We start from the raw sequence: 21,483 nt of genomic DNA on the forward strand, positions 1-21,483 counted from the left end.
CCTGCTGTACCTGCATACTAGCTTTCAGCGATTCATGCACGAGGACACCCAGATCCCTCTGCACTGAAGCATTCTGAAGTTTCTCTCCATTTAAATAATAAGTCGCCTTTTTATTCTTCTGACCAAAATGGATAACCTCACACTTATACTCCATATAGTTAAACTCCATCTGCCAAATTCACCTAATTCGATTCAATACACATATATAAATTCACATATCCATTTGTAAATTTCTTATTTCTTCATTGCAACTTACTTTCCCACCATTTTCTTCCATAGAGCATCTGATTTTATCAAATATGCCCCTTATGAAGCAGAGAGACGGGGCTATAAACTTTTCTGTCTTCCTCGGGGTGCAGGAGGCGATCGACCCATATGGCACTGAAGGCTCTACTCAAGGAACCAGTCACATTTCTCTGCAGGGAGGGATTCAACTTGCTCAGTGTGCAAGTTGCTTGTGATGCCTATCAAAGGATACTGTGCCTAAATTCTGAAAAGGAGGGGGGCTATCATAATGCCTTTTTCCTTGCCACTGTACCAGCTACAAATGACTCAGCAGGTCAAGCAAAGTGATGGATGGATCCTGGTTGACAAAGCCTACCTTGAAGCCATGGCTTTTGACACCATTCTATGTTGCTAAAAACGAAGCACAGGCAAGTCCAACTGTGCACATACAGCGACTCGATAGATGGTGAAGAGGATCGGCGGGGTGCTAAATAGTCAGATTAGGGTAGGGTGGCTATAGTACACCTCCATGGTAAGGATTATATTGATCTGCTGCACATTGCAAACTAACAAAATGTGCTGAAGAATCTTGACCTGCATGTTGCTGAGGCAGGGCAGAAGGTGGTGGCCCCCTGTGAAAACCAGTTGAAGGATAGAACTGAAAGCAACCTTTACACACTTTTATATTTATTTACAAAGTTACACATTACAAGTATGCACCTCTTAACTCAGCCCCCACTTTCTGGTTTGTGTCTATTTATATGAACTCGAGTGAAACCCCAGTTAATGATCTCCACTTGCATTAAACACAATTAATATACAAAAATGAACTGTTCCCTTCTCTTTAAGCAAAAAATTAGAGTTAATATGTGCAACTGAAATTTTAAAACAAATTAAATCTAAAATTAATTCTGTAAAAGCATTATATTGTGAGATGCCCCTCCTCCAGGACCTTAATAATTTCTTCCTACATTAATTTATTTTTGGAAAACAATCCGACAATTAATGACTAGTATCCACCCATTTAACTCTAGATATTTCCTTTTGTTCCAGCATTTGTCTCCAGCCAGCAAGTACAATCCACCAACTTTTCTTACTCACACTTTTCATAGAATGTACATTATCCCACAATTAATGATTATATACAAAACATTCAATGGTATATTATTTTCAGTATGTTTGTTTCACAGATTATCACTAAAAGTGACAGTTATAATCCCATATCCACTGCTTCCAAAAGAGCCAGTGTTTCACCAACCAAAGTACTTTTAATGACCCCTTATTTTCTTAGCTGCCCAAGCTAAAGGACAATATTTTCCAGCTACACTAGAATACCCATCGGGAAGACTATTATAGAACCATAGAACCATGGAAAAGTTACAGCACAGAAGGAGGCCACTTGGCCCATCTTGTCCATTCCAGCCCAAGGACACCCAGGTGCCCTTTCTAATCCCACCTTCCTGCACCCGGCCCATAGCCCTGCAGTTTACAGCACTTAAGGTGCAGATCCAAGTATCACTAAAAGTGACTAGCTTCATGTTCTTCAGGTCGCCTAAATCTGGAGAAATGCATTTGCTTTACTTGCTTTACAGGGGGAGGTGGTGGCGTAGCGATATTGTCACTGGACTAGTAATCCAGAGACCCAGGACCCAGTAATGCTCTGGAGGCCTGGGTTCAAATCCCACCATGGCAGATGGTGGAATTTGAAGTCAATAGAAATCTCGAATTAAAAGTCTAATGGTGACCATGGAACCATTGTTGATTGTTGGAAAAACCCACCGGGTTCACAGGAAATCTGCTGTCCATACCTGGTCCTTCTGCTCCTACGTCTTAAGGTCTGGCCTGCATGTGACTCTTAAATGCTTTTTAAGCAAGGATGGGCAATAAATGCTGGCCTAGCCCACATCCCATGAATGAATAAAAAAAATATTCTCAACATCAGGGTGTTTCATCGTAGTCCTCAATTCCAATATACCAAAACTAGCTTCTGATTTAGGGTTAGAGTTAGATTTAGGGTAGGGTTGAATGCCTCAGCAGCTCAACTGATTAATCAAGTTTTACAATTGCTTTGTACATCATCTTACTCTGATGATCAAGTTCAATTGACCAGGTCAGGAGTAACACTCTCTAGCTAAGATTATTGATTTAAAGTTATTGCAGACCTGTTCTGCTTAATATCTAATCTAATATAGTTAAAAACTCCAGAAGCCTGGCTCCAAATCTTATTAATAATACATTTCTCAAATTTCACAGTGCAACACCATAAGAAATCATCAACATTCATGTCATGAAGCTATAATGTATATATTATTGGAAAATATTTTTCTTTTAAAATAGAAGTTTAGTCTGTGGGTGTGTCTTAACTGGATTAAAACCAGCTAGTCTGGGTGCTTTGATGTGTATTAATTTTGAGATGTAAGATAGATAGAGTACATTTGCATTTTTTGAATAGAGCATTCAAGAAGTGGGGTGAAATCTGGCACCTAGCTAGCAGAGACCAAACAATGTTTATATTACTAATAAAATTGGTACTATGAAAGGGGTTTTATTGTTAGAAGAGGTGGAGTTCAAATAAGATGGTGATACAATGAGAATTTACATTCAATGAGATGTGCTGGATATAACCGATAGCAGTTATGTGTGTACAAGGCAGAGGTAGAGTCAGTGTAAGATCAACGTAGCTGTAAGCCGACAACTGTCTCCACAGGAACCAAAGTGGGAGGAACCTCATTTTGAATTCGTAAGTTAAAAATGCTTTGTCTAGTGTCTAGTTAAGTCTATGGGTTGCTGTTGCCTTAATGGAGATTAGTTTGGGAATTTATGATAGTAGTAATTTGTAGCCATGTGTATATGATTAACTGCTGGTGGTCTGATTCCTGAATTTAGAATTACATCTCAAACATACCACTTAAAAATATAGGTTATGACAGTTGTTTAAAGTTTTCCTCTGGGATTTTTAAATAACTCAGCTACCAACTGCTGGGTCATAACAATTCATCATGAAGATTCCAGAAAGGTTTCCTTTAATGATGCCAATAAAACATTGCACTGCTTTTAGTTGAACACAATCTATTTTCAGCGAAACAGATCTCATTCAAAAATACCACACTCTGGAAGTATCATTCAGACCATAGATATATTTGTTTAGTTCCATTGCTTCCTTTCTGCATCTGCTGCTCCCATGGATGTAAACACAGGAGGATTGTAATGTAGTAGACTTGTAATCCAGAGGCCCAGGCTAATGCTCTGGGGGTACAGGTTTAAATCCCACCATAGCAGCTGGTGGAATTCTAAATTAATCAGCAAATAAATCTGGAATTCAAAGCTGGTGTTACAATCAGGTGAGAAGTGGTAGAATGGCTCCAGGGTTCATTGTCCAAAGTGATTGCGTCTGATGGCTTGGTCCACACCCAGTTGAATATACAGGTTGCCTGGATATTTTCTGGATGGTTCATTCACACTCCTTTAAGATGGGCTGTCTCTAGACAGGCTGACCCCATCTTAATGGCTTTGGAATTTGTAGGGTACAGTTATGCAAATATTCAGCCATGTTAGAAGCTGCTGTTTTAAGTCACTGAAATGCTGTTGTTTGTTCTTTTAAAGCCCAAGCAGTGGTTTCAGCCCAATAAATAAAGACATTTTCGATATACACCTATATAAAAGCAAAATACTGCAGATGGTGGAAATCCAAAATAAAAACAGAAAATGTTGGGAAAGCTCAGCAGGTCTGGCAACTGACAGTTCTGATGAAGAGTCATATTGGACTCAAACCGTTAGCTCTGTTTCTCGCTCCACAGATGCAACCAGACCTGCTGAGTTTTTCCAGCACTTTCTGGCTTTATAACACCTCCCTGCCAATGCAGCAAGCATTTCATTACAATTTTCATTCAAAAAAAAAAGGATCAAATAGACACACATTCATTCAGGCATCCAAACATAAAGTTTGAGTTTCTCATCACTTATTTTGGATGAGGCACAATTTTAATTAAGTCTCTTTTGGTGTCGGGGACCTGGTCTTAGAAAGACTTTTGTTTAGAAAGCCTGGTGACTTCTATCCTTTGTCCACCTTTAAATCCCAGCTGTGTGTTGTCCAGCAGATTCGGATTTTCACTAGCATCTGTTCTTAGTGCTTTGGGAATTTTAATGCCAACAGACTTGTGGCCTTAGGTGAGCTTTCAGCCAAGTGGAAACTCAAGTTCATCTCTTGAGTCCTGGTGGGGATCAAATTTCACAGGCTGCTGAGGAGATGTCTTTTCTGTTTCAAGGTTTGTAATAAATAAATTTCTGTTACTGTACTGTCTGTAAAGTCTTTAACCCCTTAATTGCTGTTTCTACAACACATGGGTTTAATAGTTTCCCTTAGGGTGCATATTACCTTCCCTTTTTGTCCATATGTTACACACTGAAAATGCACCAGGCATGCTCCTACCAGTTTACCATCTTGGTTCCTTCTTTCAAAAGTTGGAGGCTGATCTGTTTTACTTCCCTACTCTCTTAAGACTGCGCTTTGTCTACATCCACCCTATCTCTCCTTAGCCTGTAAGAGTTATCAGATCTCAGTTTATCTTGTGATAGGGTCTGTGTGTTAATTCATAGTTCTCTCCTATGCTGGCTGCTTGTCTGACTTTGAAAACTCTGTTCCTCAACATGGGTTTTTATGGGAAGGGGGAGTGAGTTTTTGAACTCCTTGAGGTGAATCACATCTCTGAGGTTTTCATAGGTGGGATCCATCTTAAGTGCCTGTATCCATCAGTTGAAAGTATGTTGCTTAACCTTTTTGAACTTGATGTAAGTTTGCTCAGGCCATTTGCAGAAAGGTTGGAATTTTTGGCAGTACTCCTCCAGTACCAGCTTGTATGCACTCAGGGTTGCATTTCTGGTCATTTCATAATTTGATGAACTCTGATCGGACAACAGGGAATAAACCTCAGTCACCACTGCCTTGATGAGGGCTCGGGCTGTGATTCGGGAGGCTTGGAGCTGACAAAGGGGCAACTCTCTTAGCTGATGAGTGAGGAAGGAAGCACAGGTCACCCCTCTCCTCCACTTCAATCACAGTGTACTGGGGCAGACTGCTGCTCAAGAGACAAACCAAAGGCCTCTTTAACTCAGCTTACAGTGTACTGACAATGCCAACCCCAGAAGGCACCACAGGTAAGGCACCATGCCATCCTTAGGGACAGAGGGCCATTTCTTCATGCATTGTGGGTGCTTTGAGAAAGATGGCTTTTGCGCATGTTACACAGCACTTTGTCTTGTGGAGAGAAAAGGGATATAGATGAGGTGCACAGAACATTGACCTAGTGTGTATTAGTTGCAGGTGTTGAAGTGCCAGCATGCTTAGGGGCTCTGTTGCTTCTTTATAAAAACTTCCCTCCCCTAGCAACAGAGATTGGCAACAGGAGTTTGTCAATACTGGGCACCAAGCTGAATAAACAAACACATTTGAACCCGAAAGCAGCTTTCTGTTACCCTCTGCCAAACTCCTATATTAAAAGGCATGGTGTATCTTCAAGAACACAAGAAATAGGAGCAGGAATAGACTATACGGCCTGTCAAGCCTGCTCCACCATTCGATACAATCATGACTGATCTTGGGCTACAATTCCATTTTCCCACCTGCTCCCCAAATCCCTTAATTCCCTGAAAGGCCAAGAGTCTGTCTAGCCCAGCCTTAAACGTATTCAACGATGGAGCATCCACAACCTTCTGGGGGTAGAGAATTCCAAAGATTCACAACCCTTTGAATGAAGTAATTCTTCTCACCTCAGTCCTAACTGATCGGCACCTTATCCTGAGAGTGTGTCCCCGTGTTTTAGATTCCCCAACCAGCAAAAACAATGGGCAGAATTGTCCCAGATTTGCACTAAGTGCAGCAGCAGGTGGGAAAAACAACATTTTACCCACCGGCCACAATGGCAGCTTTTTGCGCTGCATCGTCCCATCCCCACCTCATTAATTATGCAGCCACAGGAAACATGCCATCTCACTGGCAGGTGGCCTCCAATTTGCCCACCACACCATTACCTTGTCGCTTCCTCACGCAGGGCACCATATTTAAACTGCAGCTGCACGCACACTTCTCAATGCTTGCAGCCCAGGAGGGCACTGGTGGAGACATGGCCCCAAAAGCTAAGAAGAATGCAGCCCCCCTGGTTCAGGGACACATTCCTGGGACGCCTTCTGGACACTGTGGAGGCTGGCCACGATGTTCTCTACCCCAGCTCTGGCCGAAGGAGTCTCACCACTCTGGCTTGGGAAGCAGTGGCAGAGGTGGTCAGTGCCAATGCTGGACACAAGAGATCAGCCATCCAGTGCAGAAAACAGATGAATGATCTTATCTGTGCTGCCAGGTAAGGCAACCATCTCATCACTCTAAACTCACACACCCACAAGGCCATCACACATTCACTAGCATCTCATTCACTGCCAGCTCAAGGGACATCACCACTCACTCTCACACACAAACCTTCAGCCCTCACCATCTTGAGGCCACTTGCACAGATCAACATGTGCCCCCACAAATACCCTGGGACATCTCCCTTCCCCAGGACGGCCCTCACTCTGCAGCCGTTGAAAAGCTACCCCTGCTTTACAGCTGGTTTGGTAGATAGAGACCTGCCTGTGAGCCTCCCTAAAAGTGACGTGGTGCTGCCTGCTAAGCCTGGCACTGGTGACCATGAATACTGCCCAAAGCAAGGTAGGCAAACAAACCTCCAAGTCCCGAGTGAAGTGCGGTTCGTGAGACGCATGTCACTTATGTAAAGTTGTGAAACACATCGGCGTGCATTCATGCTAACGTGCTGGGATGATCCAGTGTGGGGGGATGATTCCGGCAAGCAGGGATTATAATTGGATGCAAATGTATTAAAATAACATTCCCAATGTCTGGCAGCGGGAAACATGGCCCACCATTGATGAGCGGAGCAGACAATTGCAAATTGGTTTCACAACAGCGTAAAGCCAATTGTTGGCCTTAATGCCATATTGTCTGCTCATGTCTGCCATGACACCTAATGCTAAAAAGGGCAGGAAATTCCAGCCAATCTCTCAGCATCAACCCTATCAAACCCCTTCAGAATTTTGTAGGTTTCAATGAGACTGCCTCTCATTCTTCTAAACTCCAGAGAATATAGGCTCAATTTACTCAACCTCTCATCAGAAGACATCCCCCTCATCCCAGGGGCCAATTTAGTGAACCTTTGCAGTACCACCTCCAATGCAAGTATATCCTTTCTTAAACGTCAAGACCTATCTTCCACTTACTGTTTATTCAGTATTCAAAAACTGTATCTCACAACACTTGAGCTTTTAAACAACATGAAACAATACTGCAATATGCAGCAATTGCAAATATTATGGCAAGAATAGCTTGAATGTGGAATTTGCTACCACAATGAGTAGCTGAGATGACTAGCATAGATGCATTAACAGGTAAGCTAGTTTCTAGCTTACCTATTCCTTTCTTGAATAGAAGGGCATACTGATAGCACTACATGAGAATAATAAGATAAAAGGTACTTTGATTTAGTTTCTTTTTACTAATTTAAAGAGATTACCAAGTTTTTTACCTTGTCTGGACAGGTCATTGTACTCTTTGTGGCACTGGTCACCAACATATAGCGGCAGTGAGGTGGCTGTTAGGGCCATTGCTAGCTACTTAGGTATCAAATAGGCAACTTTATAGGGATCCTTCCCCTTTTCTGTCTCCAGCTGTTGCTCTCAGCACCACTGAACTTCACAGTGGAAAACCCACAGGTCCTTACTTTTGAGATTCAAGGCCCTCCTTCTCGATTCTTCTTGTTTTATTTTATTCATTCATGGGATGTGGGCCTCGCTGGCTAGGCCAGCATTTATTGCCCATCCTTAATTGCCCTTGTTCAGAGAGCAATATTAATTTGAGACAACGAGTTAAGAGTCAACCACATGGCTGTGGGTCTGGAGTCACATGTAGGCCAGACCAGGTAAGAACAGCAGGTTTCCTTCCCTAAAGGACATTAGTGAACCAGATGGGTTTTTACGACAATCAGCAATGGTTTCGAGGTCATCATCATTTTAATTCCAGGTTTTTAGTGAATTAAAATTTCACCATCTGCCATGGTGGGATTCGAACCCAGGTCTGCCAAGCAATACCCTGGGTCTCTGAGATACTAATCCAGTGACAATACCACAATGCCACCACCTCCCCCTGTTTCTTCTATTCACAAGATTCTTCTTGTGATATTATTTGCGTAAGTGAGGATATAAAGATAATGGATATTACTTCTTTTTACAGTGATTTCCAGAATAAAATAAAGTGTGAAGTAATTTCCGAGCAGATAGAGATGCCACCCTTACCTTCCACTTCAAGCCTTGTTCTGAACTTTTGTGCCAGTTCTGAACTTCTATGGTGCCACACTGTTGGGTTTCTGATGTTAAATGCAAGTTGGTGTTTTCAACATAAGGTCCCTGATCCATCATTAAGTTTGCTGCTGTTTTTCAGATGACTTTTCTGGGAATTTTTGGTGCAGGTTATCAACATAAGGATCAGAATATACACCGGCATAATTACCCATTTGCACCTTCCAGGAAATACCAGGCCTGAACAGAAGTGTCTGAACAGAATTGTGTTTCTCACATATATTAATTTGAGACAATGAGGTTTGCAACATAGGAGGCTGGAGATAACATTGGAATGGCCTCTCCTCATTAAGCACAGCATGGGATCTTAGTTGAACTGACCATGTGGGTACTACACAGAGAAACAAGGGGAAGGAGTAGGCCATTCAGCCCTAAACAGTTTTTGATTCAAGGCAGCAGGTTTAATTGTGAGATCAAATGGACACACACATACTGCATAACTACATATTGGACAGTAACAATAAACTGTTGATTGTAGATGATGTGGGGCTCTGCTCACAGATGACTGGCAATGCTAAATCTGAGATAGTATCTAGTGCAGACTTTCAGGTTGTTAGACTTTACCTCATTGACACATTTGTGTAATTAATAAGGCTTAAGTTAACAAATTGTACTGTACATAAGCTTAGTGATGGAAAGTCTTAATTTGTATGTATTATTGGAATGTTAAGAAGTTTTTAAGTTGGCACTTCTTTAAGTGTAAAACTATATAATGGCTTTAAGGAGGAAAAAATACACAGAAGTGAACCAAGGTTGTAATTGGGACACATGTTGCATTCGGGCTCCAGTGAGTCCGGCATTAACAGTGAACAGAAGCAAAAACTGGAATACTGATTGGATAAAAGGATGGCCTGAGAGTTAGAATTGTAAGAAAAGGATACAAGTCAAGGTTAGTTTATTGTAGGGAAGCCATAAGCACTTCTCTTGGTCAAGAATTGCAAATATAGGGTGTAAACTGAGATTAGGTTGTTGTAGGGAAGCCATGAGCTCACTTCCTATTGATCAGGAGTTACAAATATTTGGGTAAAGTTATTAGTTGCATTGACACAGTGGTGCTCAGACTTGGGCTGAATGTTGCAAAAGCTGCCTGAGAAAAGGGTATAAAAATAGAGAAGCAGCACTAGGGTCTTTGCATTTGCCAGAGGGTAGCATTGGCCTCAGGGGATTTGCTAAAAGGGGCTCTTACCAGAAGAGAGTTAGGAGTTAGTAGTTGTGCCAGTCGACAGCCAAGGTTTGGAGTTGACCACAAGAAACCCAGAGGTAAATATAGCTTTAGAGTTTGCCACAAGAAGCCCAGAGTTGATTATAGGCTATGGATTTCTGTAAGAATCCAGACGTAAGGTTAAAGATTTGCTGTAAGAAGTCCAAGATATCAGTATTAGATCAATATTAGAATTCAGTATTAGGACTAGATGTAGTTGCTTTAAGAAGAAAGTGAAAGTGAAAGCTGCCTTCAGCATTCAGCGGTAATTGTAGTCTAGGGGAGAGAGAGAGAGAGACAGACAGAGAAAATGAGAAAGCATTCAGTAAGCAGCTGTAAAATAGATAGACTAGGAAATTAGAAGTCTTCACACTGCAAAGAGGTTTTTGTAAGTTGACTAAGATAGAATCTTCAAGACTTCGAGAGTCAAGAGGCTAGGTCCTAGGGATCAAGAAGAGAAGACCCCAGAAGTCCTCAGATCCACAGAAAAGACACTGTAATCATGCCATGCCTCAATTAGTGGAATGTTAAACATTAACCTTTATTGTCCAATAAACTTTGCTACTTTGCATTCTAAATTAGTGATTGTCCTTTTTGCCAATAAGTCTTACTCTTGGGTTTAGTACAAGAGTTTGAATCCCAACAAGGTAAAATTGTACCATTTTTATTGAAGAGAAATAAAGACACAAAGGTGCATTTTTTTTGCAATGGTTGAACTTGAGATTTTTTGGATCTGAAGGTGCAAGGTTACTTTACCTTTTCATAAAAAGCTGCAATCTTTGGATGTTTTGTTGTATTTTCACCATTTAGGGTGTATTGTAATTCAAAGCCTGCACAATAGGCAGAGTTACTCACTGTACTCAACCAGCCCATGCTTGCAAAACTCAGGACATAATGTCTAATGTTAGATGTGATTCTGCGATTGGACAGCATTTGCTGAACAATCCCAAGTGTGCTAAGAATTACATTAACAATCAATTTAAAATGATCAGTTGGGCACACAATGTGGTTCACTTATGTTTGCTAGAAGCTATGTATATTCATACGCAGGGACCTGTACTCTGCAGGCAAAAGGAACATGCCCAGGCATTGTGCCATTTTTGAATTAAACAAAAGCTTGGGGGCACAATAGTTCCCTGGTGCATTTGCCAAGGCAACACCTCGACCAGAGTCAACTTGCCAACCAATCAGCACTCTTTTCCCTTGTTGCTTCCTTTGAAATTTGGCATTCTTCTGTCTGTCCTGATAAGTGCAAGATAAAAAGTTCCACAGCATGTCTTTTTTTCATCAAAAATGAAATAATTAAAACTGGGTGATTCCATTTCATGTTTTGATCAGTTAAAGTCATGTTTCCTCTTGTAGGTGAGTCCAGAATTAGGGGTCGCCCTTTTCGGACAGAGATGAGGAGAAATCTTTCCTCTCAAAGGGTTGTGCGACTTTGAAATTCCCTACCTCAGAAAGTGGTAGAAGCGGGGTAATTGAATATTTTTAAGGCATAGGTAGATAGATTCTTGTTAGGCAAGGGAATCAAGGGTTACCAGGGTTAGATGGAAATGTGGAAATCGAAACACAATATCAGCCATGATCTTATTGAATGCCGGAGCAGGCTTGAGGGGCCAAATGGTCTACTCCTGTTCCTATTTCTTATGTTCTTATTTTTCCTGTACATAAATGTGGTAATACGGTTTTCTTGTCCATCTCATTACACTTAGGAATCCGTACAAACGGCCTTTCACAGATTACAACCCTGTTGATCCATGTCACCATGGAAGTTATTCATACACTAATTTTAAACACAGCTGAAGAATATGTATTAATTTTAAACATAACTGAAGAATATGTATGAAGTATCATTAAGCATAAAGAATAGTTTTAGAAGTGTGTCACGCTGACAAGATACAAAAATGCTTAGTGACGCAATAAAAGCAATTATTCTAGCTTACTCTGAAACACGTCCAGGCGCCAGAGAGCCCATGAATCCACAGGGAGCACCAAGTAATGACAGAACTGTACATGTATTGGAGGCATTCCCGCCCCGTTGCCATCTCTGAGCTAAACATCTAAAAAAATAAATGCAAGTGAGAATTGAAATTTGGTTATATAGTTTCAAAACAAAATTCCTAGTTTTATTTTGCTAAGTTTATAGCATTTTTGCAATCAATGGATTCTAGCCCCAATCAGACACTCCAGCTCAATATTGAGCAATGCTGCATTGTCAAAGGTGTCTCTCAGATGAGGTGTTAAACTGAGGGCCTGTCTACCCGCTAGGTCCCATGGCACTTTTTAAAGAAGAATAGTGAGGTTCTCCCAGTGTCCTGGCCAACAGTCATACCTAGCCAACATCAGTAAAACAGATTATCTGGTCATTATCACATTGCTATTTGTGAGACCTTGCAATGTGAAAATTGGCTGCCACGTATCCTATTTTACAAAAGTATTTCATGAGTTCTATTTCACTTTGGGACATTCTGAGGTCATGAAATGCATCATATAAATGCAAATATATTTTTCTTTTTCATTCATGCCAATACACTGGATAAAAAACAAGAGATTAATTTCCATGTTCAAATGAAAGCGGTGACCGAACAAAACGAAATCTTGCCGGATTTCTGGAACGTAGTGGGATAGCAAATGTGTCAAAGATCAGACAAAAAGCAGTAAAAATCTCAATTAATCTTTAAAATTAGTTAATTGAATCCAATAAAACTGCTAAAGATTGAAAACTTTTAACTCGTTGCACAACTCATTGATGATATTGTTTACCGTGTATCTGTGTCTTCAACTGGAAATTTATCGACCACATTAATAATGTCCAAACACACTAGCCCAACACAGAGGATCTGCTTCTCTTTTGCAGCCATTCTGTAATAACACACATTGAACAATATTCTCATTAATTATCTGCACTGCAATTGTACAACCAAAATTCTGGAGAAAATCTGTAACCACTGGAAATCTGAAATCAAAACAAAGAATGCACAGCATCTATAAGGAGATGAGATGATTCAATACTTCAGCTGGGACCCTTGTATTTCCACATTTTCTATTTACAGCCAAGGAATTTTCAGAATCCTCTCTGTATAGAAAATGTGTCGTGTCACAAGCTCAATCTTTATTGTTTGTGAAAATAATATTTAATTTGAAAGCATGCTGTCTTCATGAAAATGTGTTTAACAAACCTTTATTCATCTGCAAATAAAGGGTCAATGAAAGTGGATCACAAATACTGCCTGTATGTGACATTGTTTCAACATGCGCAATTCATCCATCTGTTGTTCCACTCAATAATAAAAGGTTTGCCAAGCACTGATCTTGAAGTCAGTGTCCTTGTGAGAGGCACAATCTCCTCAGGAATGTGCTCCTTGTCTTCCAGAAATTCCTTTACACGAACATCAGCCAAATCACAGCATCAGTTAGTATTTTTTATTCTTTCATTGGACCTGGGTGTCACTTGCAAGGCCTGGATTTGTTGCTCATCCCGAATTGCCCTTAAGAAGTTGGTGGTGAGCCACCTTCTTAACTACTGAAGTCCATCTGGTGCGACTATTTACACAGTGCTGTTAGGAAGGGGGTTCCAGGATTTTGATTCAGTGACAGTGAAGGAATGGCGATATAGTTCCAAGTCAGGATGGTGTGGCTTGGTGGGGACCTTGCAGTTGGTGATGTACCCATACACCTGCTGCCCTTGTTCTTCTAGGTGGTAGAAGTTGTGGGTTTGGAAGGTGCTGTCGAAGGAGTCTTGGTGAATTCCGACAGTGCATCTTGTGTATAGTGCACACTGCTGCCACTATGTGTTGCACCGGTAATGGAGGGAGTAAATGGTTAAGTTGGTAGAAGGCAAGCGGACTGCTTTGTCCTGGATGGTGTTGAGCTTCTAGAGTGTTGTTGGAGCTGCACTCATCCGGGCAAGTGGAGAGTATTCCATCATGCTCCTGACTTGTACCTTGTAGTGGCCCTGATGGAACCTAAACTAAGCATTAGTGAACAGGTTATTGCTGTGTAAGTGCTGCTTGATAGAACTGTCGACGACACCTTCCATCACCTTCGCCTTGCTGATTATTGAGAGGAGGCCGAGGGGCGATAATTGGCTGGATTTGATTTGTCCGGCTTTTTGTGGATAGAACATACCTGGGAAATTGGGTAGATGGTTGGTGTTGTAGCTGTACTGGAACAGCATGGCTAGGGGCACAGCTAGTTCTGGGATCCAAACCTTCAGTGCTATTGCCAGGATGTTGTCAGGGCCCATAGCCTTTTCTGTATCCAATGCCTTCAGCCGTTTATTGATATTATGTGGAGTAAATTGAATTGGCTGAAGAGAGGCATCAGTGATGCTGGGGACTTCAGGAGGAGGCTGAGATGGATCATCTACCTGGCACATCTGGCTGAAAATTGTTGCAAATGCTTCAGTCTTGTCTTTTGCACTGATGTGCTGGGCTCCCCCATCATTGAGGATAGGGATATTTGTGGAGCCTCCTCCTCCTGTTAGTTGTTCAATTGTCCACCACTATGCATGATTGAATGAGGCAGGACTGCAGTGCTTTGATCTGATCTGTTGGTTGTGGAATTGTTTAGCTCTGAGCTCTGTCTATCACTTGCTGCTTCTGCTATTTGGCATGCAAGTGGCCCTGTATTGTACCTTCACCAGGTTGGCACCTTACTTTTAGGTATGCCTCGTGCTGCTCATGGCATGTTCCCCGCACTCTTCAATGAACTTGGGTTGATCCTTGGCTTGATGGTTAGGTTGAGTGAAGGATATGCCAGGCCATGAAGTTACAATTCTGCTGCTGGTGATCCACAATGCCTCATAGATGTCCAGTTTTGAACTGCTAGATCTGTTTTGAGTCTGTCCCATTTAGCATGGTGTTAGTCCCACATAACACGATGAAGGGCATATTCATTGTGAAGACATCATATCAAAGACTGTACAGTGGTCACTATATTGCCATGGGCAGTTGCATCTGCAACAGGAAGGTTGACGAGGACAAGGTCTGATAGGATTTTCCCTCTTGTTGGTTTCCTCACCACCTGTTGCAGGCCCAGTCTGGCAGATATGTCCTTCAGGACTTAGACAGCTTGGTTAGTAGTGATGATACCAAACAACTCTTAGTGATGGACATTGAAGTCCCACTCCCAGAATACATTCTGTGCCTTTGCCACCTCAATGCTTCATCCAGGCAGTGTTCAACATGGAGGAGTACTGGTTCATTAGCTGAGGGCTGGGTGGGGTGCGGTGGTGGTGTTTGGGGGGGGGGGGGGGGGGGGTAGCGGGGTGATGGGGGGTAGGTAGTAATCAGTTGCAAGTGCCTTTGCCCATATTTGACCTGATGGCAGGAGACTTACTGGGATCCAAAGTCAATGTTTGAGGACTCCAAGTGCAGCTCCCTTCCAGCTTTATACCACGGTGCCGCCACCTCTGGTGGGTCTGTTCTGCTAGTGGGGCAGGACATACCTAGGGATGGTGATAGTGGTGTCTGGGACACTGGCTCCAAGGTATGATTGTGACTATATCAGGCTGTTGCTTCACTGGTCTGTGGGACAGCTTTCCCAATTTTTGCATGAGCTCCCAGATGTTGGTAAGGAGGACTTTGCAGTATTGGGTGTCTGTTATCAATTCCGGTGCCTAAGTCAATGCCAGGTGGTCCATCTGGTTTTATTCCTTTTTGACTTTTCTGTCATGGTTTGGTACGACTGAGTGGCTTGCTAGGCCCTTTCAGAGGGCAATTAAGAGTCAACCTCATTGCTGTGGGTCTGGAGTCACATGTAGGCCAGACCAGGTAAGGATGACAGATTTCCTTCCCTAAAAGGCATTCATGAACCAGGTGATATTTTACAATAACTTCACAGCACTATTACTGAGACTAACTTTCAATTCCAGGTTTTTATTAATTAAATTTAAATTCAACCAACTGCCATGACAGTGGCATGTCCCCAGAACATTGGCCTGGGCCTCAGAATTACTGGTCCAGTGACACCACCATCTACCCTTGCTGTATTTCAGTGCTTCTTTAAGTCCTGGATATACATTTGCTACTCCATGACCTACCATTAATATTGTCAAGTGCTGAATAAAAGGAGAGCATAAACTACTTCCTCACTTTAAACCTTCAGCAAATGTTAAAGCTCATGAACATTAATCTTCAAGCCCAAAAAAATTGTAGCTGTGTAATTGACTTCAGGATATTGACTACTTGTCCTCCTTGTTCCCAGATTCCGTTTTTAATAGCGATCTGTCATATCCATACTAAAATACTCCATATCACAAATTTGCAGAGAAATATGATTACATTTGGTTGTCAGTACACTAACTGCCAGTGCACAATCTTCTTATATTTAATTACTTCTTGTGGTATGCTGGAGTGTATTTCCTCTCTTTAACTCAATTAAAAATATATCTAGTTCTACAATCATACAATCATTCTCAATCAGAATATATTTGTTTTTCTCTCCAGTAAGCAGTTGCAGTAACTGTGAGAGCTCATTGCACAATTGCTTTGTAAAATTTAGTTAACTCGGGTTAATGAGAGACCAGTGACCGGATGTCACTTCTGCACCGTTAACCATTAGTATAAAAAAAACTAAAGCCCATGAATGTCAATTTGTTTTGAAGCTCGAGAATGTAATTCAATATCTGAACCCTTTGCCCACCCTTCTGCAACAGAGACCAATTTGGGGCACTCTACACTGGCTATTTGTTTTCACAGCAGCAACTTTCTCCTCCCCTTTCCAAAGGTTAACTGTAAAAATGATAATATCTGACTATATGGCATCTACATAGTTCAGTTAGTAGACCTACTGTAAAACCGAGCCATAAAGAGCAGGAAAGTCCAGAGTTTGTTCACTGGTCAGTGTTATGTTAGCTGACTTCAGCCTGGGCTACATCAATAGAGGAATAAGAATTAGAGTCAGCCCTCTTGCCTATGAGAAGGAAATCAACCTTATCATTTGTTCCTAATTACTATCCACAAATCCTGCTAGGAAGTGTTTGCGCCTGATCTGTGAGGCCAGGATTAGGCTGGAAGTGATTATAAAAGTAGAGCAATAACTCCATCCCAGAATGCACTATGTAATTGTTACGGACTTCATTTTTCAGACAGGTTTCTCATTAGAAACATCAAACTTTATTTACAGGCTGCAGCAGCAGTTACATGCTTCCATCAAGCTCCACAACTAGAAGAACTCTAGAACAAGAACATCTACCTTCATGACATTACAAATATATTCATGGGTTATGGAATTAAGTTCAATCTCTCAGGTGGTTTCCTGATCCTGGTGGAACGTCATAACTCCATGATTTTTGAATCTTTTACAGGATCCACATTATTTGGAACCGCAGCAACATCAGGTATCTCTTTAGGCACAGGCAGTTCAGTGTTATCTACTCTGACAGAGACATCTAGTATGTCTATACTCGGTTGAACAATTTCAGCATGGACCACTGGTTCTACAATGGTTACAGGTCATTTCGTTGGAGTATTTCCCTTCTTCTCAAATGATCCATATGTTTACAGGTGATCTGGCCCTCCACTTCTGCGTGGTACAACAAGGGTCCAGTCACAGAAACTATTACACCAGGTAACCAACTCAATCCACTTCCGAAGTTTTGTACGTATGCTGCCTCATCAACAGTAAATTTTCGCTCACAACTATGCAAATCATGGACAAGATTTTAAGTTGACGTGTGGGTGTGCCGCCATTTTACGTGGGCATGACCTGCGATGTGCGCTCCCTGTGCGGGCCGGGGGGGGATTCCTAAACCCGAGAGTGCGCTCTTTCGCGCATGTGCATGAAAGAGTGCACTCATCTCCCTGAGGCTAAGTGCTTCCTCAGGGAGATCATTTCTACCGTACAAATGATTAAAAATAGAAAAAAAAGATCCCTGACATGTCCCCTCATGTGACACTGTCATATGAGTTGGGACATGTCCATAACTTTTTAAAAAACTTTAATTAAATGTTTTTAAACCTACATGAAACCTCATCCTGCCCGAGGATGAGGTTGCAAGCTTTTTCTGAAGCCTGCCAGGGCGCCTGGCCTGCCCACCAACCTTAAGGTTGGACAGGTAGGTCCACTATTTACTTCAATGACTCTGTCAATGGCCTCACTTGGCCATTGACAGGTCGGTGGGCGCACAGCTGATTTGCTGAGCCCCCGCCTACCTGAAAATTTAAATGGGGCGCGGTGACGTCGGGAGTTCCGCCTGACATCACCGTGCGTCATTTTACGCGTCGGCGAGGGGGGGCAGGGCCCGCTCGCCGACGGGAAAATCCTACCCCATGAGTCACTTTTTGATTCCCTTGACCTTTCTCCACGTTCCCCTCCAAATTAGGAAGTACCAGACTTAATCTAGTTCGAAGGTGTTGCTTCATAAGTAACTCTGAAGGTGCTGAACCTGTAGTAATGTGGGGGGATGTTCTATAGTGAAACAGAAAATGTGAAGGCTTAGTCTCCAATGTTCCTCCTGATAATTTTTTCACCCCAGCTTTAAAAGTCTACTGCTCTCTCAGCTAATACGTTAGATGATGGATGATATGGTCCCGTCTTTACATGCTTGATACCATTTAGGCTCACAAATCTTTGAAATTCAGCACTAGTAAACACAGTACTATTGTCTGAGATGATTACTTCTGCAATCCATGTACAGAAAAGCTTTGGTGTAACTTTTCTATAGTCGCACCTGACGTTGGCAACCTAACCTCGTACACATCTAGTCATTTGGAATGTGTGTCAATCATTAGTAGGAACACGGTGCTTAAAAAAGGATCGATGTAATCTATGTGCAGTCTCACCCAGGGCCCAACGGGTGTAGTAGGACCACAACAGGTAACTTCTGTAGCTGTTGGAGTTATATACAGCGTTTAACCACCTTCTTGATATCACCATCCATGCCCGGCCACCAATAATAACTTGGTGTGATCATCTTCATCCCTGAGATTCCCGGATGTGCACTATGCAACTCTGCTAAGAGTGGTTCCCTTCCTTGTGAAGGAACAACTACTCGCACACCCCATAACAGGATACCACCTTGACTGCTCAATTCATTCCTTTGAGTGAAGAAGGGCTTCAATTAATCAGGGACTGGTTCCTGGGACCATCTTTTCAACACTAGGGGCAGGATTTTTACCTCGTCGGGCAGGCATGACGAGCGAGCCCGGGAGCAGCAGCGAAACTGACCGCCGCCTGTGATCAGACCCCAACTGCGATTTCATGCTGGCAGGCCATTAGCGCACTCAGACCCTCAGCGCCGCCGGTGTGGGGCGGGATAAGCGTGAGTGCTGAAGTGTGCACATGTGTGGGGGAGCGCGCACTGAAAGCTCTCTGAAGGCACAGAGCTGCCTCAGGGAGCTAAAAATTTTTAACACTAAAGGGAAAAAATAAGAAAAACATGTCCCCCCTCATGTGACTCTGTCACATTAGCAAGGACATGTTAAAAGTGAGTTTTTAAAAAATTTTGGGGGCTTTTTTATTTGCTGTCCGAAACCTCATCCCACCTGTGGATGAGGTTTTGTTAAAAATGCAAAGGCCGCCTGGCCCGTTTGCCCAGCCACCAACCGAACGGTTGGACAGGCAGCAAAAAATTCTATTTCATTAAGGGACAAAATATCGCGAGAGTGCGCAATGACATTGGGATGCTTACCCAACGTCATTGCGCACTATTTCACTCCCGTTCGGGTCAGGCACCAGCCCACCTGCGGGACAAAAAATTCTGCCCTTGGTCTCTCACTCTAGATGGGACTGGATCACAATTCATCCAGTTTCTTATCTGCCTTGTGCAGACTGGTGAGGAATCCAGGAAATTCATTGCTAATACGATCTCTTGAGGAATTGGGGCATGTTCTCCTGCAAAGGAAGGTGACTTAGGGCATCAGCATTGGCTATATGCGACCCTGGTCTGTGCACAAAAGTGTATTCATATGCAGATAACATTAAAGCCCATCTTTGAATCCACGCAGAAGCTATGGGAAGGATAGCTTTTTCTTCACTGAACAGACCCAAGAGCGGTTTGTGGTCAGACACTATCGTAAAGTGTCGGTGATGCACATATTGATGGAATTTTTTAACTCCAAAAATAATTGATAATCTTTCTTTATCAATTTGCGAATACCCTTTTTCAGCTGTGGAAAGGATTCTGGACAGGTAGCCTATCGGCCTTTCTGAACTGTCGTCCATCTTGTGCAATAGTACTGCTCCCACACCATGGGGGATGCGTCGCAGGTTAATACCAACACCAGGGTCATAGTGTACTAACAGGTTTGAAGAGTGCAAGAGTTGTTTAACTTTCATGAAGGCTTCTGCATGGGGTGGCCTCCAAACCCAATGCTGGTTTTTCTTTAATAATGAGTGGAGAGGGGCTAGGACTGTTAAGTTGGAATTGACCATAATAATTAACTATACCTGAGAGTGACTTGAGTTCAGAGACCTTTTTAGGCAAAGGTGCCTCCTTAATAGCTTTAACTTTTTCTTCTACAGGGTGTAATCCTTGGGCATCCACCCAGTGGCCCAAATAAATGGCTTCACTTGCCTGAAAGGTACACTTTTCTTTTTATAAGTGCACCGCTGCTTCCGAAAATCGTTTCAAGACTTCCTCCAAATTAGCCAAGTGTTCATCTTCCGTGAACCCCGTTATTAGGACGTGGTCCATGTAGGCCACGACTTGAGGTAGTCCTTGTAGCAAACTCTCCATCGTCTTCTGGAACATCTCGCAGGCCAAAGAAACCCCGAAGGCTGGACACGTGTATTGATATAATCCTTCGTGGGTGTTTATGGTCACAAACTCTCTGGAAGTACCATCCAGTTCCAACTGTTGATACATGTGGCTCATATCTAGTTTAGTATAAATTGTTGCTCCTGCCAATTTATCATAGAGATCCTCAATCTTGGGGATAGGGTATTTGCCCAACTTGGCAGCTTTGTTTACTGTTAGCTTGTAGTCCCCACAGATCCGGATGGTCTGATCCGGTTTTAAGACAGGGACTATAGGTGCTGCCCACTCTGAGAACTGAACCGGCTGTACGACCCCCAGCCTCTCTAAATGGTTCAATTCGGTGTCAACCTTCTCCCTCAGAGCAAATGGCACCGGCCTTGCTTTAAAGAAACGAGGAGTTGCTTCCGAGTCGCTTTAATGATTGCCTTTTTTAAGCTAAACAATCTTGAAAATTAATATGTTCAATGAATTGGGTCATTCTTTTCTACCATTTAGCATTTCGTGGTTTGGCTCCCCTGTACAATTTAAAGCTCAGCAAATCAGGTGAGACAGGAGAGACAAGGAAAATATAATAAAATTTAAATAATATGTAAAATAGAGATACTCACAAATACTAAAGCGCAAGACAGTCAGGGGAATAATAATATATAAATTGAATACACACAAAATGACAAGCAAGGGAAACTCACTTGCTAGTCCTGACAGTAGCCACCTCGCTACTAGGCTGCTATTACAGTCAATCCAAACAATGAAAGTAATAGTGAACAAGAAGGATGTGGCAAAACTAAACTTACTTCATAACTCCCACACAGCACCATCTATTGATGAAAGGCCGACACTTCTGCAAAATGACATTCACTTTTGAGGTAGAGTTTTTGAATTTTTTTTTCAGAATTTTGTGCATCCAAGAAGACTACAGAAAAGGCAGAGTCTCCTCTTGTTTACATTATCACAG

At 42.3% G+C, this 21,483-nt stretch overlaps 1 protein-coding gene across 5 annotated transcripts in view; it reads right to left on the reverse strand.

The window, feature by feature from the left end:
* Positions 1 to 21,278, reverse strand: part of khk (ketohexokinase) — a 63,238-nt gene extending 41,960 nt beyond the window's left edge. For 4 of the 5 annotated variants that reach the window (XM_078545810.1, XM_078545808.1, XM_078545809.1 and 1 more), the window contains exons 1-3: positions 21,137 to 21,278; positions 12,590 to 12,688; positions 11,770 to 11,886 (exon numbers count right to left, since the gene is read on the reverse strand). In XM_078545810.1, coding sequence (XP_078401936.1) covers positions 11,770 to 11,886; positions 12,590 to 12,687 — 215 coding nt within the window. In that variant the 5' untranslated portion in view covers position 12,688; positions 21,137 to 21,278. The remainder of the gene's footprint in view (positions 1 to 11,769; positions 11,887 to 12,589; positions 12,689 to 21,136) is intronic. The other variant, XM_078545807.1, reaches the window with a different exon arrangement.
* Positions 21,279 to 21,483: the final 205 nt, after the last annotated feature.

This window comes from Cetorhinus maximus, chromosome 7 (assembly GCF_964194155.1).
Source record: "Cetorhinus maximus chromosome 7, sCetMax3.hap1.1, whole genome shotgun sequence".
Lineage (NCBI taxonomy): Eukaryota > Metazoa > Chordata > Chondrichthyes > Lamniformes > Cetorhinidae > Cetorhinus > Cetorhinus maximus.